Source organism: Copidosoma floridanum, unplaced genomic scaffold (assembly GCF_036245765.1).
Source record: "Copidosoma floridanum isolate Cflo_tuat_1 unplaced genomic scaffold, Cflo_Japanese_pri ptg000009l, whole genome shotgun sequence".
Taxonomy (NCBI): domain Eukaryota; kingdom Metazoa; phylum Arthropoda; class Insecta; order Hymenoptera; family Encyrtidae; genus Copidosoma; species Copidosoma floridanum.
The window spans coordinates 5,848,631-5,871,879 of NW_028321886.1; the positions used below are offsets into that span (position 1 = coordinate 5,848,631).

At 44.2% G+C, this 23,249-nt stretch overlaps 1 protein-coding gene across 1 annotated transcript in view; it reads left to right on the forward strand.

Annotated features, from left to right (window-relative positions):
* nrm (neuromusculin) overlaps positions 1-23,249 on the forward strand; it is a gene marked incomplete at its 3' end in the record, with an annotated part of 114,616 nt that overhangs the window by 32,026 nt on the left and 59,341 nt on the right. The window contains exons 2-3 of the mRNA XM_089589751.1: positions 16,510-16,699; positions 22,739-22,896. Coding sequence (XP_089445877.1) covers positions 16,510-16,699; positions 22,739-22,896 — 348 coding nt within the window. The remainder of the gene's footprint in view (positions 1-16,509; positions 16,700-22,738; positions 22,897-23,249) is intronic.

Here is a 23,249-nt window from a genome sequence, read left to right on the forward strand (position 1 = left end):
AATCACGCACCGACACATGGAATTGCTGGAAGTCCGTGAATAAACGCTTCATACGCCGTAATCCGCACGTGCGACCAGACACAAACAGGAGCACGACCCCGTGTGTATTTGCGGTTCGACGATGGAGGAAACACGTGTAGTATTCCAGACAGAACAGAAAAGGGGCTGTGGGGAAAAGCAGGTCATGAGGGAAAACGAGGAGACGAACGCGGAACGAGGATGGCTCTCGTCGCGGGGCTAATCGCGCGTGTATACTCCAATCTCCCTCTCTCTCTCTCTCTCTTAGCCTGCGTTTATTGCCCCGCAGCAGCAACAACAACAACAAGAGCATCCCAGTAGTTGTATATGTATGTAGCTGATGGTGTTGCAGCACCCCAAACGCAGGGTCCCCCGTGTTTATGCACACGAGAGACGAACAACAACGAAGCGAGTCTGGGATTTAACCGGCTGGGAATTGTCGCCGCCTATGGTCGCTGACGGTGCTTTAAAACGAGGGGGGAGACAGAGAGGCATTCATTAGCCCGGCTACTGCTTTTCCACCCACTCTGCATTATCCGGTCACTTCCGTTAAACAACAGCCACGTGTGTGCCTCGCTTACCGAGGATCGATGCGCGAAATGCACCCTGGATACTCGTGTGCCATTAGCCGGCTCGCCCTCCGGTGCGCCGATCGTTTTTAACTACCAGTGACCGGGAAAAGGCAAAAAAGGGTAGGTATGGGGGGAGTTACTGGTTCGTCGCCTGCCATTCTCTCTCTCTCTCTCCCCCTGTACGTGGATATTGATTTTTTAGACCTCCATTCCCCGCGGGTGGTACAATAGCGACACTCTCCTCGGCTGACTAAACTCGCACCTGTTCTACTTGACGTCGTGTAACTCCAGGGTCTCTGCTCTCTCGGTTCGCTGATTCATAACGTTACCCTGAGCTATTTCTTCTACCACGGCCTCGATGTGGATTGATAGTTCATTTATTTATTTTATTTTTTTTTTTTTTCCTGATGAAGGTTACTGAAATCGTGTGATTGAACCACAAGTGGACTCGCATCGAAAATTCCGTCCGGTTGATAATTTCCCGCGCTAAACGTCTGCCGCAACGTCGCGCTGACAGCACGGATGGACGGATAGGAGGATTAGCCCGATTTGGTGAGGGAGCAAAAAGAGAGAGGGGGAGCGCAGCAAAATATATATATGTGTATAAGTGTACACATGTATACATATAGTATACGGGGCACCCGCAAACATCGGTGGAACGCTCTCTGCGGTGGCTGAGCTGCTACTCTACTGCTCCAGCAAGTCTGGTGAGAAATTGCCAGCTGTAGGGGGGGGGGGAGGGGCTGCCACTGGAAATTGGAGAAATTGGCAGGGTACAGAGGAGGAAAATGAACGTTCGTGACGAGCCAGGGTGTAATGTATACACACATACACACAGCGAGGCTCGTTCAGATTTGTCGATATTGTCAGAAATGCGGTCGTCCGTCCGCTCGCTGTAGAGTTGCGATTGTGCGTCGTTATTACTCAACAATCACACGTTTTATCGCGCGTATATGAAACGCCAATGATCTTTCGACACCGAGTTGTGCAAGCTTTTACCTGTAGCCCGGTGGCCTTGAGCTATCGCTTGCCCCAACGAAACAAGATGATGTAAAAATGCACAAGCAGTAAAACAACGAGGTCAAGATACGAGTCGTATGCGACGGAGCCAGATAACAATGTGCATGCTGGAAGCATCGGTGAAGAGAGACAGCGACCCTTTTTGTGGTGAAAAAAAAGAGAGAGAAAAAAAGAAAAACAATTTAAAACTAAGAAAAAAACAATAAAGAGGACAAAAGTGAGAGGGTGGCTTTTGTGTAAAAAAAAGAAGAAAAAAACGAGGGCACCGGTGCATACGCCAATTAGATGGAATAAGCTTTTTTTCGCGCACCGGCAAAGCTGGGCAAAGGTTCACGTGTGCTCGCGGTGGAAAAGCACAACGATATACTCCACAGAGAGTCTCAGGCTTGATATAAAAGACAAGAGCAATTCGAGAAAGAAAGTGGCGAAGGGGTAGGGGAGGGAGGGCAAGCGCTCGAAACAAGGAAGATCAGAACAATCGCGCTGCGCACGCCACGATGCACAGACAGAGAGAGAGAGAGTGGAGTTTGCTCGAGAGTTTAAGCCGGTGAAGGGGGAGGGCTGTATCGGGGACAAGTGGCCAGTGCACCTCAAAGAGCCTTAGCCCCATCCTCGAGAACGACCATCCTGCACGGGAAATAGATGAGAAACCGACTACACGCTTATCTTCTTTTCCACGTTATCTCTACGTAAGTGCCAGTGTGTGTCCGGGTGCGGTTGACGCGTAGCTCAACCCCACCAGGACGACCTCTTTCGATCTCGGAGTTATATTGTTTGCCGTTTGACATATAGCGGATACAAATGTATAGATGGTTATTAATTAGTTGTACGCTTTTAAGAGCCAACTAAATCAACCCTTGGATGCAAGCTATCTCTCTCTCTCTCTCTGGGTCGCTCGAGCCCTGAAATCAATGAGCTGTATGTATAAGTGTAGTTATATATATACGATCGGGGCTCGGTCCACGGAGCTAATTACCGATGCTCTATTTGCGTGTCTGATCAAGGCCGGCGATTTACCGTGTCGATACGGGTGAATCGTGTTATATTGACATTACCAAAGTGAGTGTACAAACACGCGTACACCACGCAAAGAGGATAAAGAGCCGTGGCTCCTTTCTCCGCGGCTTCGTCGGGGCGACTCTGCTTTTAAATGTCCTCGAAATGCAAATGCGACGAGAGCTCGATACATATATAGGACGACGCGACACCCAACTTCGGCTCTCTGGTAATCCCCTCGAGCTGTATTTCTCTCGTTCCGTGTCTCTCTTGGTTATTCAGCTTATATACGTGCCGTAGTTCATGCGAAACTCGTTCGCACACGTAGTGCCCCATTGTGCGCGGTGAATTGGACACTCGACTTTACCCCGAATCGCTTAATAAACGGACGCTTTTCAACGAAGGTGCTGTTTGCATACACCCCCTCCCCCCACCCCCAACCGTTCTCTATATACTACTGCGCGCGGCTGCGTTATCCGCAGCGTGTGCAATATACCCGTGTGGTTGAATTTTGAGTTTGGAGAAAGTTTTGGATGTGTGTGTGTGTATAGGCGGGATTTCGCTCTCGTTGCCGCTGGTGTTGGCGGCGTTGTAAGGGATAATCGCAGGTAAACGACAACAATCTGACTTCCCTTGTGCGATCGACGGGCTCATCCAATAACTGTGGAGTATGCGTGTGTGCGGTTGTTTGGCATTTTTTAAGAGTGATAAAATAAGTGCTCGTGTGATGCTCAACGATTCAAAAGATAATTGTGAAAAAAAAAAAAAATCTACGTTTGTTTGAAAAAGTTTCAATAGGAAGCGTTGCACGCCGAGAGCTTTCGTTTCCCGATACCAATTATAATATAATATAACACGTACAATGGGTTGTGAGAATCCGGATGTAAAGGAGATACCCAATCCCCGTCGAAATCGTTTTGCTCACGCCCCCCTCCCTCCCTCCCTCCCTCCTTGGCATCCGAGTTCGTAATTGAAGTTTGACTCCAAGGCGTAATTAAAATTGAGCTGGGACAATTTTATCAAAGTTCCATCGACAAAGTCGCAAGTTTGTATGAATCACCGCTAAAGCGAAAAAGAGAGGAGAATCCTTGTGGCAGTGCAGCTTTTTTTTGTACAGCGGATAAGTACCTACGTTACGCGTCACAGACATGTACGATTCTCTAATCGATATATCATCAGTTCAATACCACTATATTCCGATGGCCCATGTACGTATACGTATTTATATGTAAGTGTGTATACATGACAGAAAATGTTCCACTGTGCGAGGAATGAAGAAATCTTTTGGAGGTATTACTAATCTACATGTTCAACTCTCTGCTTCCAAATAAAACCCGCTACATTCCGAGTCACACATACTCATACCTATGTACAAAATTATGTCAATCTTACGGTTGATTTGCTGAAACACACACAAAAACACTTGGACTTAGAACAACGCATCGACGCACGTAGAGCCGCATACTGTACCTCTGCGTCCTGGTGCAATGCACCAAGCGCAATATTTCACGGGACGACGCATAAATCCTTGACACGAGCTCGGCGCAACAACGACAACAATAACAACAACATAACTCTATTTTCAAAAGCTCCACTTTTTGCTGTAGGTTTTGCTCAAAAGGGCCACGACAAAATGCACCGTTTGTCACACTCGACGCGAGAGCTTTGGGTTCCGTGTAAAGAGTCATACTCCACCAAAATGCGGGAGAAAAAGATAACGCGAGGCCATTTCATCGGTCGAGTATTGGATTCAGCCGAGGTATGAAAAAATCCGTACAGGCATGGCAACGTCCACGCAAAGTGAAACGCAAGCAAGGTAGGGAAGAGACACTCTCTCAGCCAATACTTACATCCAATTTACGCACAAAGAGACGCACGTGTTTTATGTAGCTTTATGATCATGAGGTAAAGTACAAAAATGGCATACCGGCCGAGAGGGGGGGGAGGGAAGGTTATAGTTATACACGTCGCTTTGTCAATGGTAAAAGCTTTTACGCGCCAAAGTGCAATTCGTTCCTGGGAAGCGTGCTCTGATGTGTGTACGATTGGCCGATCGGGCAATAGCTTGTACGGCTCCCTTTGGACTCTAATTGGGAGGCTATACATGTGTATACACGTTGGCGTATACCCACCCATCACCCGAGACACGGCAGACGACCGAGAGATCGGCTAATACATCTACTCCGGAGCTCCAGTACCAGCATATATACAGGTACTCGTGTTGCTGTGGACAGCGGTGGTGGTGGCAAGCTCATTTTGCACCACCAAGATTTAGCTCTCGCGCTACCTTTACTACCAATACGCGTTGCGTGACGAGGGTTAATACCCTACTGTGTATACCTCCTTGGCCCCTCCGTCTGGGAAACTACCTAGTTGTGGGATGTCGTTAATGTATACTCGTCGTTTTTCCTAGTGCGCCCACCCCCCACCCCATCCCCTGGTGCAGTTGTTACTGTTTTACGTGCTTGTTGTGCGATTTAACGTTTATTGGATTACCAGGACCCATCATTTCATGTATTCATTTTTCGTTGAATTCTCGAGGGATAGACGACGTATAGAGGAGGTAGAAAAACAGGCTGATGCTTAATTCGCTTGGACTTTGTTGGGTGATAATGATGCCGAGTGCTTTTTAACGTACCTCCCCGCGGATAGTAAAGATGATGCTTATGTACGGAGCTCTCCGTGAGAATCATCAATACGCACAGGTGTACGTGTATTGCGCTGACACGAATATAGCTAAAATGAGCGTAGCTCTGAAAACAAGTCGTATCGAGAAAGAGGCTTTCGGGTATTGTAATTAAAAGAATCAACGGGATTTGCTCGTGTGATAAAACACACCCCGTCTGGCGGGGGGGAATAAAACGGGTATGAAATTTTTCGTGAAAATTCCGTCCTGCCGTCGTTGGTGGCAGATTGCGTATATATTCCTCTCCCCCCGGGGAAGGAAGAATAAAATTGACAAGGACGGTCGGGTCGAGCGATCGCTCGATTTCACACAAATTGCACGTATATGCGAGCGCTCGACTCGGCTAGCAGTGAGGCGAAAGCCCGCACGCACACACGCAGTTACCACTTTTCACTTTGCTCTAAGCTCTTATAACCCCCCCCCCTTCCATCTCTGGCCAGGAACTCTTGGAAAGGGTGGCTGTGTACTTGCGCATGCACCCGCGAGAAGCGAATTGTTGCTCCATCGTTTTTTCCTACAAAGAGAGCTTTGAGAGCTTTCATACGAGATCGAGGGGGGAGGGGGGATGCGCTGAAAAATCATACATTTATGAATACACACTTTTCATTATTAATTTTTTTCGTTATAAATCCACAATCGAGTTTAACAGAGCCACGAATCTCTGATTGCGGTGGTTTTTTTGTACGCGTTGTCTGAAACGTCAAGTAGAAACAGTCGGGTGAGGTAAGACGCAAGCCCCAAATAACCAACTGACGGATAAATTGAATTGACTTGAATACGATATGCGCTTAAAATTTGTCATTTTTGATGGACAAAAAGTACATAAAAGCATAAACAATTCAATCCACGTTGAATTGACATTCGTGATAAAAATTTTTGCCGGAAAAAATCGCGTTACGGATGTATACGAGCTGTGCGAGGTTAAATAAAATCGTGTAAAAAAGAAGGTCGGGCGCGAGGAAAATCGACTGCGGAGGGTACGCGTCGCTAGGGCCAAAAAATTTATCCAGTGGTGGCAGGCAGGCAGCCGTATAGATATTACACAGCCGTCGCGCGATAGCGATCTTTAGGATTTGTTTCGACGGCCTCTTTATACGCGTTAAGAGCAGCATTGTAACTGTACACGCGCGTGTGTAGAGAGGGTAGCGAGGTGGGAGAGCAGCAAGATACGAGAGCCTCGAGAATAATTCCAGCGACTTATCTCCGGGGATGATCGCCCACTTTTCCGATAGGACTCCGTATAATAGCTCCCAGCTTGGAGTTAGCGCCGGAGAATTCACGGGATCTCCTTTAGCTGGAAAAAGCTTGAAAATCATGATAAATAATGCCCACGATGGGTAGATGTATATACGAAACAGCCGGGCCCGCCTGTGCTCTTTCGTAAGGATGAATTAGGGATATTCCGCGCTGCCGCCTTATGATCGGAAATTTATGCCAGGCTCTTGCTTCGGCGCTTTTTCATCCTCGAGCGACGTACGTATTTTCCTTTTTCATCCTCCGTCTCTCTCCTCTCCCCCGAAAGCTGTGCCACATTTTTTTCTTCCTTTCTCTCGCTCACCCGAATGAAAATCCCACCGGTGCCCGTACCCAGGACACATACTTTTTTTTCCTCCCCTCTGTGAGCTCCTGTTGAGCGGACGAACGAGAGCTGGATCGATCCCGTGTAGGCACAGTGTGTTTTCAGTTCGAATTTGGACCGCTTTTCGTTCCGTGAGAGCCCCTCAGCCACCAACGAAGGCACGTCCCTCCTAGGATTTAATTTATTGGATGAAAGCGCTCGCCCACGTGCTTCGTCGCTCTTGAATTTAGAAACGAAATGTACACGGGATCGAAAAATCGTTTTGGGTGGTAGAGGGTTGCGTTTAACGGCTGATGATAAAATTACTTCCCCACCGACTCCAGGAGATGCAGCCTAGTTACGGGGCTTCCCACTGTCTTTGACAACCGCAGCTTGATCCTGAAGGAACAGTGGACAAAAGAGAAAAAAAAAAATCAAAGTAAAATCCGCGCACAAGTGGAAGGAAAAAAGAAACACTAGCTATGCATGGTATCAGCGTTTTTACATCATGACAGTTGGACATGGGAAATTTTTCATACCGTGAATTAGAGCAAATTCCTGGTACAAGCTTTTCAAGCCCGCGTGCATTTAATTTCGTAATAGCTGCGCGTCCGACGTCCTACACAGCCGGAGTTACGAGCACTATCTACCACTGACTTTTTGCCAACAGCGTGCGCGCGGATTTACGGTCACCGCTCAGATAGCTATAGGCTATACCGGTGCTCTGGATATTTTTGAATGAGACGCCTCTGCCCGCGCTCTACTCGGTAATACAAAACTTTGGGTACATAATGCATTGTCCCCGGCGAACGAAGAAAAATGTCATCGATACGCCCCAGTTTGGTCTGGTATTTATTTTTTTTCCTTCTTCTTTCGTTGTCACAACAGTTGGGGATAAAAAGACTGACGGAGGGCGAAGCTTTCCATCCACCGCAGTGCTTTTCAGGCCCTGCACTCTCTGTGCTTACTGTCTCATTGAGCACTTTCGACCAAAGTGAATTCACGTACTCGAACTTTGTGCCGGTAGTTATACGGCAAATCGGTGATGGTTATACCTATACCTGTGTCTGTTGAGCCTGTACAAGTACACGCCTGGGTACGTCGGTGAGAGAGGGAGGGGGATTTCTGCGAAACTTTTGCCCCATACGGAGTCGACAATTTTCACAAAATTTAAATAACAAATTGCAGCCATTTAAATTTCGACCATCCAAACTTTTTGAAACGCGATACAATGCAAATTGATCATTCCCGTGTAAATATCGAAACTGCGTGGGCGTATAATATGTTCGGCGTGCGAGCGATAACTTTTCTCGCTCCAACTCACCTCTCGTTCGAGACTTTGGCAATTTCATTACTTTGAAAAAAAATTTTTTTTTTATTTTTCATTCCCATCAGTCGCCACAGTAAACGTGGAGTTTAAAACAAAGTTGTCAGTAATTTGGTAAAAGCTCGCGTATAACAACAATATCACGAAAACTATGCCCACCAGTTGCTTTATCGAATGAGGAAACTAACTAATTAATTGCTTTAGCCTTCTCTTTTTCAATGACCAATGGGATAAAATCTATAGGGCATCGTTTTTCGAAAGGAAAAAAGAATAAAAAGTTCTGTCCAGGTCAGTCAGAGAGCCAGAATTTAAGTATCTCAAGAAAGAGCTTTGTCCAAATAAGTTCTCATCCTTGCTTCCTTTCTTCATTTCGAAACCCGAATCTCTTTTCAAGCAAGTAATTGGATTCCCTCTTTAGTTTTTTTCTTTTTTTTCATTTTTTTTTTTTTTTTTTTTTTTTTTTTTTTGCTAACTACATGCCGAAACCCATTATAGTGGGACGAAATGAGGATAAAACAGTCTGGCATGCAATATCGTCGACCAGCCGAAGTACAAATAAAACACCACGACACGACAATTAGGTCTGTAAGTATGAAGTAAACTACGCTTTGATAATCCAAGCAAAGCAGGTTCTCGACGGTTCGCAGCGCAATTTCATTTCAAGTACTATACTCTTGTTGCTGATTGAAGTAATTCCACTCCTCGTTTGAGGCCAAGTGTCATTAATTACGACACGTTCTTACTAAAGTCAGCTCAATGGTGTACACATTTCACAGCTCTAGTTTATCCCTGAAAAGTCTTTGGAATTACGTATGCACAAGAGAGTGCCAGTGTGTGCTCGAGTACACCTAAGAGAGCGGAGAGCAGAGGCAAGATGATAAACGAAACAAAAGTCGAGTCAATCGGCCGATGCACCGATCGATAAATCACGCGACGCTCTCCATTTTTTCTCAAAGTCAAGTATATATATATATATATTTATCTGTGTATTGATCCCAAACGTTCATCACATACCTTCGAGCTTGCTATCTCTAAACGTTATATTTTTTGCTCATATGAACGAAAAATCCTCGCATGAGTGTCCGAAAGCTACGTGTAATGCAGCTCATTTGACCGAGGGCATATTGTATTGATTTTACCCAACCCACACTCGGATTGTCGCGTGTAAGTGGACAAAATCGCCCGTCCACTATCGGAGAAACGCCCCATCAAGTTGCCCACAAGTATTTCTATCTCTATTGGGAATCGGAAATTCCTATCCATTTTTCCCATGTAGTCTCGGATTCGACTCGATTTGCGGTTCAACGTGCGTATAGCTGCCCTTTTGTTCTCGAATCAAAGGATTAATACGGTTCGTTAATTATAATGCGTCACCACACGACATCGAGGCCAAATCGACCAGCCTTTTGGAGCAGCTGTCCAACGCTCGGATACTAATTTCTTTTTTTTTTTTTTTTTTTTCTTATCAAAATGATGAATAAGCGATCCAAAATACTTATTTTTTCCAAATTCGACAGTACACGTACATGTACCCGGCCGATTAACCGTCCCCAATAACCATCCAATTCTGCATATTGAGCTGGATCGCAGTGTATAGTCTTCAATGCAGATGTATACGACGCCCTGATCCCTCGCTCAAACGCGCCCATAAATCACAATACGGGGCTATATCGGAACCCCATTCCACCTCCCATCCTCGGACCATCGAAGCATTAATAGTTGCAGCTCTGGAGGCGCGGGGGCCACTCCAAATCGATATTACGTACACCTGTGCGACTCCCTTCAACGGGGGAGAGGAAGGGGGTAGGAAAAAAAATCATCTTTACGTCGAGTGTCCCTCTGCGTTCCTAGAGCCGGTGAATCCCAGCCAAGAGTTACAAACTAGGAAACAAAGACGACGATGTAGAGTGATAACGGGCTGGGAGGGAGAGGGAGCCGATCCGATGGACAGAAACCTCTGCCTCGTCGGATATCTATGTACTGCGACTCTCTCGGGGACTTGTTCCTTCGTGTAGCGCCTTTGTCGCTCATTGCAGCCGAGCTTGACGTAACGATGGGGCAGCACAACTTCCTTTGTGCTGAAGGAGAAGGGGGGTGGCTTGGTATCGGAAAAATGCGACCTAGAAAACTCCCTCGTTTAAGATTGACAACGCCGAGGGATTCCAGAGTTTTTTCTCTCAAATTAATAATGACGTTCCGTTGAGGTTGTTCAATCTGTTATTGTTGTTCATCTTTCTTTATCCGCATTGATTCGAACTATCGAGAAAGAAATGGGATTAAAGAAATATGAAAAAATCAGGCGGGCGAGAGCGGCTACCGAGACTTTCAGGGATGAGGTGCCAAATTTGCACCGAGGATCCTTTGCTCAATGGCGGAACTGTGTCTCCTTTCACAAGGACTCGGTGACACTGTGTTTAACATTTTGGCTGAAATTCCACCCGGATGCAATCATGTACAAGCTATCTCGGTTATATGGACTGCAATTTATTCTCAGTCAATAAAAGTACACGCAATGTCGATACCAACATTAGTTCTAAACGCAGTTCTGGCCAGCTCGAAAGGCAAAAGGTGTTCCAGTGCACGGACGTGGCGATGTTGAAGAGTATGGAGAAAAAAAAAAAAACGCGAAAGAGCTCGTCGCGTCCTGAGGAATTAGATAAAAGTCGAGTGCCGGGTGTGGGAGCAGCGTGTACACGTACACGAGCTTCCGGACTCCGGACGCAGCCTCACGGACGGCAACTGCGGAAGTACGGGACGGTGCGGCGCAGTGCACGGTGTAGCGCATCTCGTGCCCGTGCCAAAGTTCCCCCGCTGCTGCGTAACGCTCGGGCGCCCCGAAAGGACAAACTTTCGGCTCACCCACCCCCCCCCCTTCCCTCGAATGTCTCCGTCGACTCTTTGGTTCTTACAGCACGAACGTGTACGTTTCGTTTGTTCATCTCCGCGTTCAAGTTGGTGCTGTTGTTGCCGGCCACGAGTCTCTATGCCCCGTGGCATCGTTTCTGCACGAACTGCTTACCCCCTCGGGTGTTTTCACCAAACTGCTCCGTGTGCGGGTGTGTACCATGTACACGTGTACATTAGGTTTGGGGTGCCGTGGGTGCTCGAAAACGAGCACTTACACGCTGGCACGAAATATGCATTCAATCCACCGTTGGGTGGTACAAGGTTCCTATGTCGGAGGTTTTACGAGGCCCAGGGTTAGTTTCGCGATGTTTTTGCATCGTGCAAAATTCACGGTTGGCACCTCGTAACTACGGACAGCATTAAAACGCTTCTCTTCCGCGTACATCATCACCTTGGACTTGTCGACGAACGACCAAAAGACTCCTTTTCGCGAATCAAAAGTAAAAATCTGCAAGAATTTTGTAAAAACTAAAATTGGTTTTTTTTTTTTTTTCATGCGTAGTTTAGAGTGCTCCTTTTCTGGCTATATACGTGGGGTATCTTGTATTCTTTCAAGATTTCATCTCAAAGCTCGAACGATGTGTCACACACTTGGTGTATAGGGTCGAGCAAAGTTGATGCTCGGCTGACCCGCAGTTGACTCGTACTACTTGGAAAAAAAACGTCAGCAGCTCTTTGCTAGCACTTTCATGACCCCCCCCCCCAGCTTCTTTTTCATGGCGTTTCAACAGGTTTCCGTTGAATCAAATCGCATTTTCATCGGTGAACGCCCTCATTCGCCACGCTCCTTTGACTCCCCGAGTGATCCACCCCCTCCACTCAAGCTGCGCACAATTCCTTTTGGACACCTCGTTTGAATCATTCGCCAAACTCTCGCTCGACGCGGCCAAACACACGGACCTGGAGGATAAAAAAATGGCAGTGCTAAACCCCCCCTCTGCCCCTTCCAACCTCGGAAGCTCCAACGCTATACATCTGGGGGAATTTCGCCGGAGCGTCGGCAATGCGTTTCTTGCGCCGCTGCGTATTAGCGCGAGTAGGTAAATTCCACGGCACGAGGCAAACGGAAGGGAGAAAGAAAACGTTGGCCATATGCCAGGACTGGTGGGAGGGGCTGGGGAAGGTTACTGCAGTCGAAGAGAAAAGAAAAATTTGAAACAACGCGCGATAGGGGAGAGCTGCGTTCATCGATCCGAACGAGCGACGAGCTGTGTCCCCCCTAAAGCTGCTGGTCATTGACGTTCGCATCGGGTATGGTATATATATGCCTATATACGAGTGCCCTCTGCCGATCTGGCCCCTAATTGTTTTCATTTAAGGAGTAATAAACAGCGACAAACTCGGTTTTGTTTGGCTGCGACGAGTATACAGGTATACACCTCGACACAGAGCGGATTGTAAATGGCCACCAGAGATGTTCAGTGGATATTAGTCGAGTGGATAAAGATACTGTTTTTTTTTTTTTTTTTTTTTTAACACACACGTTTCAATGTGCCCTTCAACGTGATGATACGCTCATCGGCAAACACAGAGCCGAAACATATTTAAATGTCGTTAGCGCGATGGGGATTATTCGATTCGTGTTCCGAGAGGCACACGAACGTGCATCGGTGCGCTCGTATTCCGACAATAAAGTGCGTTACAACGAGAAACTCGCGCATACATAACTGGTGCCTATGTGAATATTGTCGCGAGGAGAGATAGCATAGCACGCAAGCTATGGTGAACCGTGAAACCTCCGTCAAGTCAGGTAAACGCTGAAAAATGGGGGTGTGGCCTTATTTGATGTGGAAACGTGAAAGTAAATCATCGCATGGAGACGCACGGGTGAATTCGAGTCTCGGATGATGACGAAATTGCTCTGCCTCGGAATCAAATGACTGCCATTATATTCGGGCCGCACCTACGGTATATATACGGTATGTACGCCACACGGTACCGTGAGAATACATATACACACCCACACGGTGGAGGCAGGGACGGAGCATCGAATCATCTATTCGTCATATATATAAGGGTGGTGTGTATGTACCTATAGACACACGTATAAGTGCTCGGCAAAGGGATGAGAGAGGGAGGGACCAGAAGCGAAGCTAGCTCTCGGTAATGAGCACTAATGCAAGGGACGATAAATTCACCCGGACGCGTGTATTATAGCTGTGCCGAGCAATACGTACGCGCACATGTATACACATATATACACGTGTGCACTTGTCCCAGAGGCAGCGTATGGCTATTATTATTTGTTGCGGTGGCTTCTTCGGAACGAGATTGCTCCGAAACGAGGACGTGCGCGTTGTGTGACGTGCAATAGTTGGCTCTGATGGACATTTTGACGCGCTGGACGAACGAGCCGGAGATTATATATACAGACGAAAAATAGAAACCAGTCGGCCACATACCGTGCATTACTCTGTACTTTATTTATAACCGTTAAAAGTACCAGCTACACTGATGAAGATAGTATTTGATCAGCGAAGCTGTGATGCACTTAAAATAGGTATGTAGTCGTGTCTGATTGAGCCACAGAGTTGCAATAAAATTACGAGGGTGAAAAAAAAGGAAGCAAAATGAATGCCTTTTTTTCATACAATTTTAATTAGAGTCGTGAAAATGGCATAGGCTGCAGAATCTTGAAAGTCAAAGTATCGCGTAGTTTATATTTTGTTTACACGCGCAACGTACCGAGTAATATGGAAAACAGAAGCTCAGCCAAGCGCAACACTGGTAAAGCAACAAAACAAATATTATTACAAAAGCAAACGATGCGCAAAAGAAAAAAAAAAAAACAAAAACAAAAAAAAGACGCAAACAAATAAAGGTACGAAACCCAGAGGGAAGAGAAATCGCGAAAATGAAAAAATAGAGAGAGAGAGAGAGCGACAAACAAAATAGAAGCGTATATACGCGAGCCTGAAAAAAAGGGCCACAGGGAGGACGAGGGTTACACGTTTCATTGCTGCGATTCAGTCTGTTGGGGGTGATAAGCTCGAAGCAATGAAAGGTATGTTACGTATACACACACCCCCGGCAGAGTGTCAATGCGATGAAATTGCATTTCTCGGAGCTATGGATGTATTTATATACATGCAGCTGTACCATGTGCCGTCACGCTTGCTTTTGCTTTAAATAAAAGGGAGAAAAAACTACATCAACAAACAAACAGTGCTCGTTGCGGTGATGGCCGGCATTATCTAAATTAATCGGTTGGCTGCGATGCTAATGGCCACATAATGGATGATAAACATGGGTCATTGGCTCAATAACTTTGTTGAGCACCGCAAGACTGATGAATCAGAGAAATACAACAATATGCTCCCAGTGCCAGTTACCCTTGGTTTTTTTTTTTTTTTTCATACGCTACTAGAAGATGATCCTAACGATACGCGTATACCGATGAAACTTTAGCCCGAGTACATATCTAATATTCATTCCTTTATTCATTATTCGGTATTTACTCAATGAAATTGCGGGTGATGTAAAATCTGGTCTATGGGTTAGCACAATATTATCATCGTTGTCAGAGTCTACGATATTTATGCGATTGAACGAATGTAACACTCGTTACGCTTCTCTGATGAATAAAAAAATTCGTGATGCGGGATCCCGTTGAGATGAGCCAAGGTGGGAATATAGTATACTTAGCACCCTGAGACTATTCCCCGGAGAAGTTTCCACGTTTCTACACTCGGATATTCGTTACCTACTCGCCTATAATAGCTATAGGCACGAGGAAGCGCGCGCTCGTGCATAAATGAAGGAGATCGGCATACGCGTGCATCTACTCTTACTCCCATTCCCAGATCGGATTCGCACCACCTACAAATATTACACTTGTGTATATTTATATATACGTATATATATGTATTATATAGATAGAAATACGCCAGGGAGGTACGTCCAAAGCTGTTGCACATCTTATACAGTAAAGCCACACGTCGTTGTAGTGGCCGTATACGCCCCAGACAATATACCTACGCTAGATCACTTGACTTGAATTTCACTTTGAAATCGCATCCTATACGGATGCATAGATTTTACATAGATGTGCCTTTCCCTGCGTATATGCGTGTGCATATGTATATACGTGCATCATCTCAATCTCACCTCTGACCAGGTCATCGATACTGTACGGGTGTGTACATGTAGAGGCATGTATACACACGATTGCAGTGACGCGTGCAACCCGAGCCTATATCACATATCTATACGTGATATCCAATCGATGCATCGGGAGTATAGTAGCGAGGGAGGAAGATATAGTGACATGTAACCGGATTTGTCCGCGATACTCATCACTTGACGTATAGGTATATATATATATACGTATGTGTGTATGTGCCCTGATGGTCGAGTGCAACTCACCGATTTCGTATACGTCCATCGAGTACGATAAATCGTAAAATTTATACTGTATATATAACATCGCGTTACCTATATACGTTTACAAATAACTGTTTACCATAACGTTCGTTATTGCCATGAATTGACAAAATTATACTGATTCGAAAATATTTGCTCTCGTTTATTATATCTCGTTTACTTCAATAAAATTTACTGAAAATTGCATAATTTAATTGAATTTCCTTGGCTCTGGCATCTCGTATATGTATGATACCAAACATCCAACTCAATCAAGATATATTGCCATCATTGGGAAGAAAGGATACCAATCGTGTAATTGCACAACTCGTCGTTCTGGTTTAAAACAAGTACATACGTGTACACAATATACAAACACCACAAACATGCAGGTACATCTTGGTAAATTACGGATAACTTTATTACAGCAGCTCGTGAGCTCGGCTGTTCGTCTTACCACAAGGAGCCGTAAAGAGTTTGATTGACTTGCAGAACAATGTAAATACACGTCACTCGATTAATCTCATAGCTGATGGATGATTTAGTTTTATAATACTTCCCACGAAACATTGTCCCAACTGTTTGACTTCGACTGAGGATGCCTGTACATGGAAGACCTGCTGTTTGGCAACTTCCCGTCAAAACTCTCTGGTCTCATGAGAGTGAGAGAGAGGTTAAATGTGGTCACGTGATGAACCTCTCTCTCTCTCACTCTCATGAGACCAGAGAGTTTTGACGGGAAGTTGTCAAACAGCAGGTCTTCCATGTACAGGCATCCTGACACTCCGAGTACATGTACATATACAAGGGATGTGACAAAGATTATCTGGGGTCTAATTTAGTGCTTCGAGTTCGAATTGTTTGATGGCTAATTTTGTACTCTATCGCGCACATACATCAAATCACTGAATCAGATACACCTACCTGCGAAAAACGCCTACTCTAATGCTTTTTGCTTGAGTTTGGCGAAAAATGAATGAACAAATAAATAAAAAAAAACTCCCATGAATGTGTTACAATGTATACGTGTATTAAGGGGCCATTTGTTTTGGCTTGGTTGCAGGAAGCAGCGAGGCATGGCTAAAGAGCGAGAAACACGCAGAAATCGGTACTGAAGTCCAGCTGCCGTGTGTACTGAAGCTGCGCCAGTGCATCGGCCTGCACAGCATCAAGTGGTACCAAGGCAACGAGCGCATCTTCGTTTACAGCGCTGAAGGCGACGTGACTCTGGCAAACGACGACATGGCTGCTAGGTACGATACTTTTTTTTTTTTTTTCGTCGCATGTTTTTATTTTTAGGCATTTTACGCAAGAGTGATCCATACAAAGTATATTCCATTACACGTCGTGAATGGTATGAAACATTTTTATTGAAAAAAGCTGTGGATAAAAGGTTGTTTTGTAACTACGTATGTTTGATGAAAAAAAAAAAAGTTTTTAATACCTACTATTATGGTAAGAAGCTATTTTAAAAATTAAAAAAAAAAAAAAAGAGACATTTACGTTTTACGCTTCAAGCCCGATGAAAAATAAAAAGCATCAATAATTAAAAATAATGCGATATCGAATATCAGGGTAAAAAAAAAACTTAATACAGTGTATTTGTACGAAATCAGTGGCATTGCGTATAATTGCTGCATAGTCTTTTTCAATGTAATTTTTTATTGTTATACAATGCCATTACTTTTGTACCTTTTTACTATTGTTTTTCGTGAATTTTTCGTAAAATTTGATTTTTACGAACCAAAAATTCTTAACTTTCTCAACTCAAAATTTTGAATGAAACTTTTTTAGGAATTCAGTTTTTGTGTAATGTTATAAGTACACTTTAAACTTTGTTCATCAATGTGAGTAAATTTTCGTTTACTGCTTCAATTATACCATTGAAGTTAAAATCTTCCCGAGCAATCTTAGACAAATAAAATGTTTTTTGAACGTTTACAGTTGAAATGAAGAGCTACGCGAATAATCGGAAAAATATTCGATCGAGCACACAAATTCATTAATAAAATACACACACACTCGCCGCTGCGCAGCTTTTGTAAACTCAGAAAATTGGGTTCAGCGTTTCATAAAGTTGCAAGAGAATTAATTTTTTTTACCAATGTCAATACACAACATTGTTTTCAAAGTTACCGTACACTGCTAAATTTTATACTGTTATTCACGTGCAATATTCAAAATCAAACCCGGTCTCTTGTAGCGCGTTTTTTCAAATAAAAAAAAAAAAAAAAAAAGAAAAAAGAAAGAATGATTGAAAACTATATTGAAAAATGAATAAAACCGTTGCACTTACGCCACAAACAATGTGTTTTTTTTTTTTTTTTTTTTTTTTTTTTTTTTTCTTCAACATTTGGACACCCTCGTGCATGAGGGAAAATATAGTTCGCCCCTAATGTGTATCCCACTGTTGCATGTACCAACCATGGAGGCTACCTCATTGAAAGCAAATAAACAAATAAGAGGAGAGAAAGAAAAAACAGAAAAGTATGCGTGAAAGATCGTTGATCAACTCGCTCCGAAAGAGATGAAAAGAGGGGCGCTCACGCTACATGGCTAAACAACCCGTAAACCCCACGTAAAATGATTCCAAGTTCGCACGATCTCTGTAGTTATCACACTTGGTCTAACTGTACACATATAATACTTATCTATGTCACTTTGGAAACTAATTTTTCAATGCGAGCACCTATAGCACGTATCATCGAGCACACCTTTGGCGTATCCGTGTACAGCGAAACTGCTTGGTAATTTTTCGCAACTCGATTAATAAACAAAGTGCCACGCTTAATTAACCCGGGAGGGGAAACAAAAAAAAAACCATCGAGTGAAAGGATCGTTAATGAAAATTCGATAGTCGAGTGGCTTGGCAGGCGCGAGCGCCGTAAGAGTTGATTAATTGAGAAGAGACGTGGAGCGACACGGAATGAATCGATCGAGGGTAGCAAGAGAGGAAGAGCATTTTGCGTATACCCTTGTTTTAAAACCAAATTCATCATTAAACTTTGTCATAAAAAAGCCAGAGCAATAGTAATATCCAGCTGTACTATATACGGGTATACGACTAGTCAGAAGTTGAAACTTCAGACGAGGACGTAATGTTAAGAAGAGAGAGAGAGAGAGAGAGAGAGAGATGGAGGGAGCACAAGTGATATGAACATATACGCAGGAGTAATAACATAGTTTGTCGGCTGACTGCTTTGGACGTACGTGTTACGGAATACCTGCAAGTTCGTAAGCGTGGACGCGTATAGGTAGGAAGATATACATATATATATATATATACCCACGTAACTCGTGCACAAGGCAACAAGCAACGCGATGGTTTGTGTGTACTTTAGGCGGTACGGGAGACCGCAGCAGAGAGAAGGCAGATCGAGGCACGGTATAAGTGCATTTGATTAGTAATTAGCATTAAATGTCAGACGCAGTTTCCCACATCTGGATGTATTAATTTGCGGCCGAGCTCGCAAAGTAGCGCGTCGGACCGTGGCCGTATACACACGTGTTATATGTGACTGGCGCGGCATCACGTGGATTCGCGTTTGTCTCCGCAGAGCTGCGCCCAACTGGCCGGTCTTTTGGACAACCTGCAGTTTCTATGGTATCCGGGGGGCCGACCAACTGCATGCTTATTTTCCCGACGTTGACAGTGGTATACACGCCATGCTCGATTATTTATCGATCGATGATTTTCGACTTGTGCTTCGTTCAGCATCTGCTTCACTTTGACATTTCATCGTTTATTACTAACGTGTATACACGGCGTACTGGTATAGAGTGTCAAAGGCGTACCTATAGCCAAAGGTGCCGTAGCTTACGGGTGATTCATCGGCCAAGAGGAGCCACCGATCTCGCGAAATGGTCTCTTCGGCTCCGCGGAGGACGTGAATGAAAATGGCTTAAAAACCTCGGGGGAGGAAGGAAAGAGAGATACAAGCAAATGGGAGACAAAAAGAGAAAGGGGGGGCACTTGGGATTTAAGCGGCCATAAAAACATCGGCTAAATCACCTTGAGATGAAATTCAGCGATACTTGAAGCACGGAAGGAGAAAGGGGAGGATCAAGAGAGAGAAAACGAGGTAGGGGAAGGGAAAACTTTTACATCCTCGGCTCGGAAAAGTCTATTCGCTGCTGGTCCTTTTTCCGCCTCTCTCTCCCCCTCCCTCGTTTTCTGGTATATATTTATATACACGAACGGCTAGCTAGCTCGTGAAGTGTCCAAAGTGACTTAAGAGCTTCATTTTCTGCGCCCAACAATACCAAAGGGAAACAGAGTCAATTGCAAGTCTATGGTTGCTCCGTTGTTTCGTTTGGGAGGGGAAAAAAAAAAACAACGGTAGACAAACTCTAGCGTGTACGATGTATTTTTATACACGTGTAAAAAGGACTGTGACCCATGCCAATGATTTATGTATACCACCTTTGTAGTTTTTACATCAAAACTGCCATCAATCTTATGTAATCTTTTTCGGATAAACTTTTCATCAATTTATCGGGAATGAGGGGTTGTTTTTCCCATCACATCGTTTTAATTAATTCCAAACATCACCCAGCATCATCATTGTTTTTCTCGATAAACTAAATTTCTGTTCGGTCGTTCGATCAATGAATATATTTCTTTACTTCCCCCGTAAAATTGGTTGGCTAGGCAAAAGACCCTTGTACAATGCATATTACAACACAGATACCGGCAGCACTGCAGCACTGCAGAGAGAGAGAGAGAGAGGAAATTTTGCCTGCAGTATAATGTACGTATAACACTGCAGTGCTCGAATTTCACGATTTCAAAGTACATCGGAAATTTACAATGACATGAATTTACAATCCCTACAACAGCAAGCGTGTACGCCAAGACACAGGAGTACCTACACCCATACATACAGAGAGAGAGAGAGAGAGAGTGAGCACAGTGGAGTAAGGGTGGAGGGAGTAACTCGCATTCGCAATATTTAGCGCGAGTCAGCGAGATTTGTTGGTTACGTTGAATGCAAAATTTAATGTCTCCCGCTCTCTCTGGCAACAGGAGCAGTCGTAATTGCTCCCCGCGTTTCCGACATTGCGTGCAGTATATACACATATACACGTGTGTACGTAGCCGCACACGATCTCATACCCGCCCCCCATACCCCTCGCGCAAGTACAATGGTGCATGTACGCTACAATAGACTATAAGATCCGTGATCGTTCATTAATTTTCTTTTTTCCAATGAGGTGCTATGCTCTCCTTTCAACGTGGTAACACCCACGCAGCTACACTAGAAGTAAAGAAAAAAAAAAATAATATAAACTATACAGAGAAATTCCAGCAAAAATTACCATTCCGCACAGTAAATCGAATGCAAGGTGATGACAAAAAGGAAAAGATTATTATTTTTAACAGTCAAGATTATAGTTTGAATAGTTAGGATTATGGTTCGAAAAGAAAAAATTATGGTTAGAACAGTAAAACATTTCTATGCGGGGAAGTAAAATTTATCAATCGATCCTTTTAAGGTTTACTCTTCTTGCATGGTATTTTTTACTGCTCTAACCGTGATTTTTACCATTAATACCACAATTTTTACTGTTTAAACAATAACTTTTTACTTTTTTGCCATCACCTTGCATTCGATTTACTGTGCGGAATGGTAATTTTAGCTAGGATTTCTCTGTAATTTTAATTAGTTTTTTTTCTCCAAGTGTAGCTATGTCTCTTGGACTCTCAATCGACTAGAAATTCATACAGGATTTACCAACTCGCGAATAAGTCAACCGTCAATGGGAAAGAGGGTGGGTAGAAAGTATCCGAAAACCCGGAGTTAACGACGAAGGCAGCCATCGACCAAAGGGATAAGCTAAAGGAGATTACCAATAACAAGGTTTTTTAAATGCACCGCTGTACAGGTGTACCCATGAAATATTTAGGTGTGCGTGTATCGGTGGTGGATGGTCTCTCCCAAGGGACTTTTTTTTCCCCAAAGGTGGGGTACACAACAACCACCGAAAGTGTCTCCAGAGGACGCTTCGTTTTCGTCCCTTCTTTTTTGGCCCGTACACCCCTGCACTTAACTTATAACTAGAAACACGAAATGACTACTGAAAGTTTCAACCAGCCGGCCGGTCGAGGGCCCAAGCGCTGCCCCGTTTTATTTGGACACGGAGTCGCTCTTTCGAGTTGGCTTCGTTATCGGAAACGAAAAGCAATCAATGATTCAGCTGCCGTTGGACGACCGCTGGGAGGAGACGCAACTCTGGGGCGAAAAAAAAAAAAAAAAAAAAAAAAAAAAAAAAAAAATTGGAAGGAAAGAAGCAGCGGGCTACCGGCTAAAAGGCTCGCCCCAACTTAATGTGACGTCCAGTTCTGTCAGGAGCGAGTTAACAAGTACAAAGTTTCGCGGCCGGTGGATCAAAACGGCGCGGGGGAGGGGCGAAGAGAGAGAAAGAGAAAACATATAGAACAATGTGCCTTTAACTCGGTGACTCTAAAAATAAAAGCCAATAGTTGGCGCTGGAGTTTTTTTATTTGCGATATCAGGACGCTTGTCGTCCACCCACGCACACCCACAAGGGGACAGAGGTAAGGGGGTGGGGGGTGGAAATAAGTGGCGCAACTTTGCAGTTGCAGACGGGGGTCGGGCGGTAAATCTCGAGGCTTCCTCAATGCATACGAATGCACGTGCCGTTTCTACTATTGTCGGCCGGTGCTGCGATGTATATATATATATATATACACGGAAGCGAAGAGACGCTCCAGGGAGGAGGAAGTGGGCGCGCATCTATTAAGACTCCAGGATTTCCAGCGATTTTTCTTCGTGCCGCGCTTTGAATGCTGGTGGGCCCCTGCGTCCGCGTGAGCTGCCTTTTATTGGAGTTGAACGAAAATACTCGGCGTGTTTCGAGCGCCAAAGGCCAAACTATTCGGGCTTCATCAAAATCTTCAATTTAACCCCTCACGGCTGGGATATATGTGCCAACTTGAATAACGATGGCTTTCTCCGTACGCGTGACCATCCATTATTGCCAAATTTCCCGTACGATAATGAATTCTCTTCCGGTTCATTAAACCGTTCCTATCCTCGGACAAGTGCTTGCTTACATGATTTTAATGTCCATTTACAACGTTCATGCTGTCCACATGTTTTTATTTTGGCTACTTTTTTTTCTTTTTTTTTTTTTTTTGTTCAACCGCTTGCGTTGGTAACACTTGCAATTTGATGGTTTGAATTGGTTTACTTATGACTTGTTCATGCATATTTATATACTGTATAAATACGCGTATAAAAACTAATTGAAGGTTTTTTTTGTTTCAGAATGTCGATGATCGTGCCAAAAAACAACGCAACCAAATCATATTTGAAAATTTTAAATCTGACTCTGGAAGATGAAGCTCTGTACAAGTGCGAAGTTACGTATTTGGCTGTAAATCGGGAGTGCAATAACGTCCAGCATATCACGCTCAACGTCACAGGTATCATGTTAAATACTTTGCTATTCTCGAAACAACAAAACATATACAAATATGAAGTACAAGTCCCCATTATTCGTACTAGTAACAAGTTCCTGAACTCATCGTCGTTATTGATTTTATTGTTTATAGTTTTATAATGTATACCAATTCTAGATGACTAAAAGTTTTATGTTTTCTTTACGTTTATATTGAAAACGTGTACAATTAAAATGCATTGGTCTAATTAGATGTTCAATGTACGGTCCTAACAGAAAAATTAAATTCAGACATCTTGCATTATTTCGAGAGCAGAAATTGCGGAAGAAATGGAAAATCAAGGATAAGCATTAAAGTAAATTCGTCCGCACGGTCGA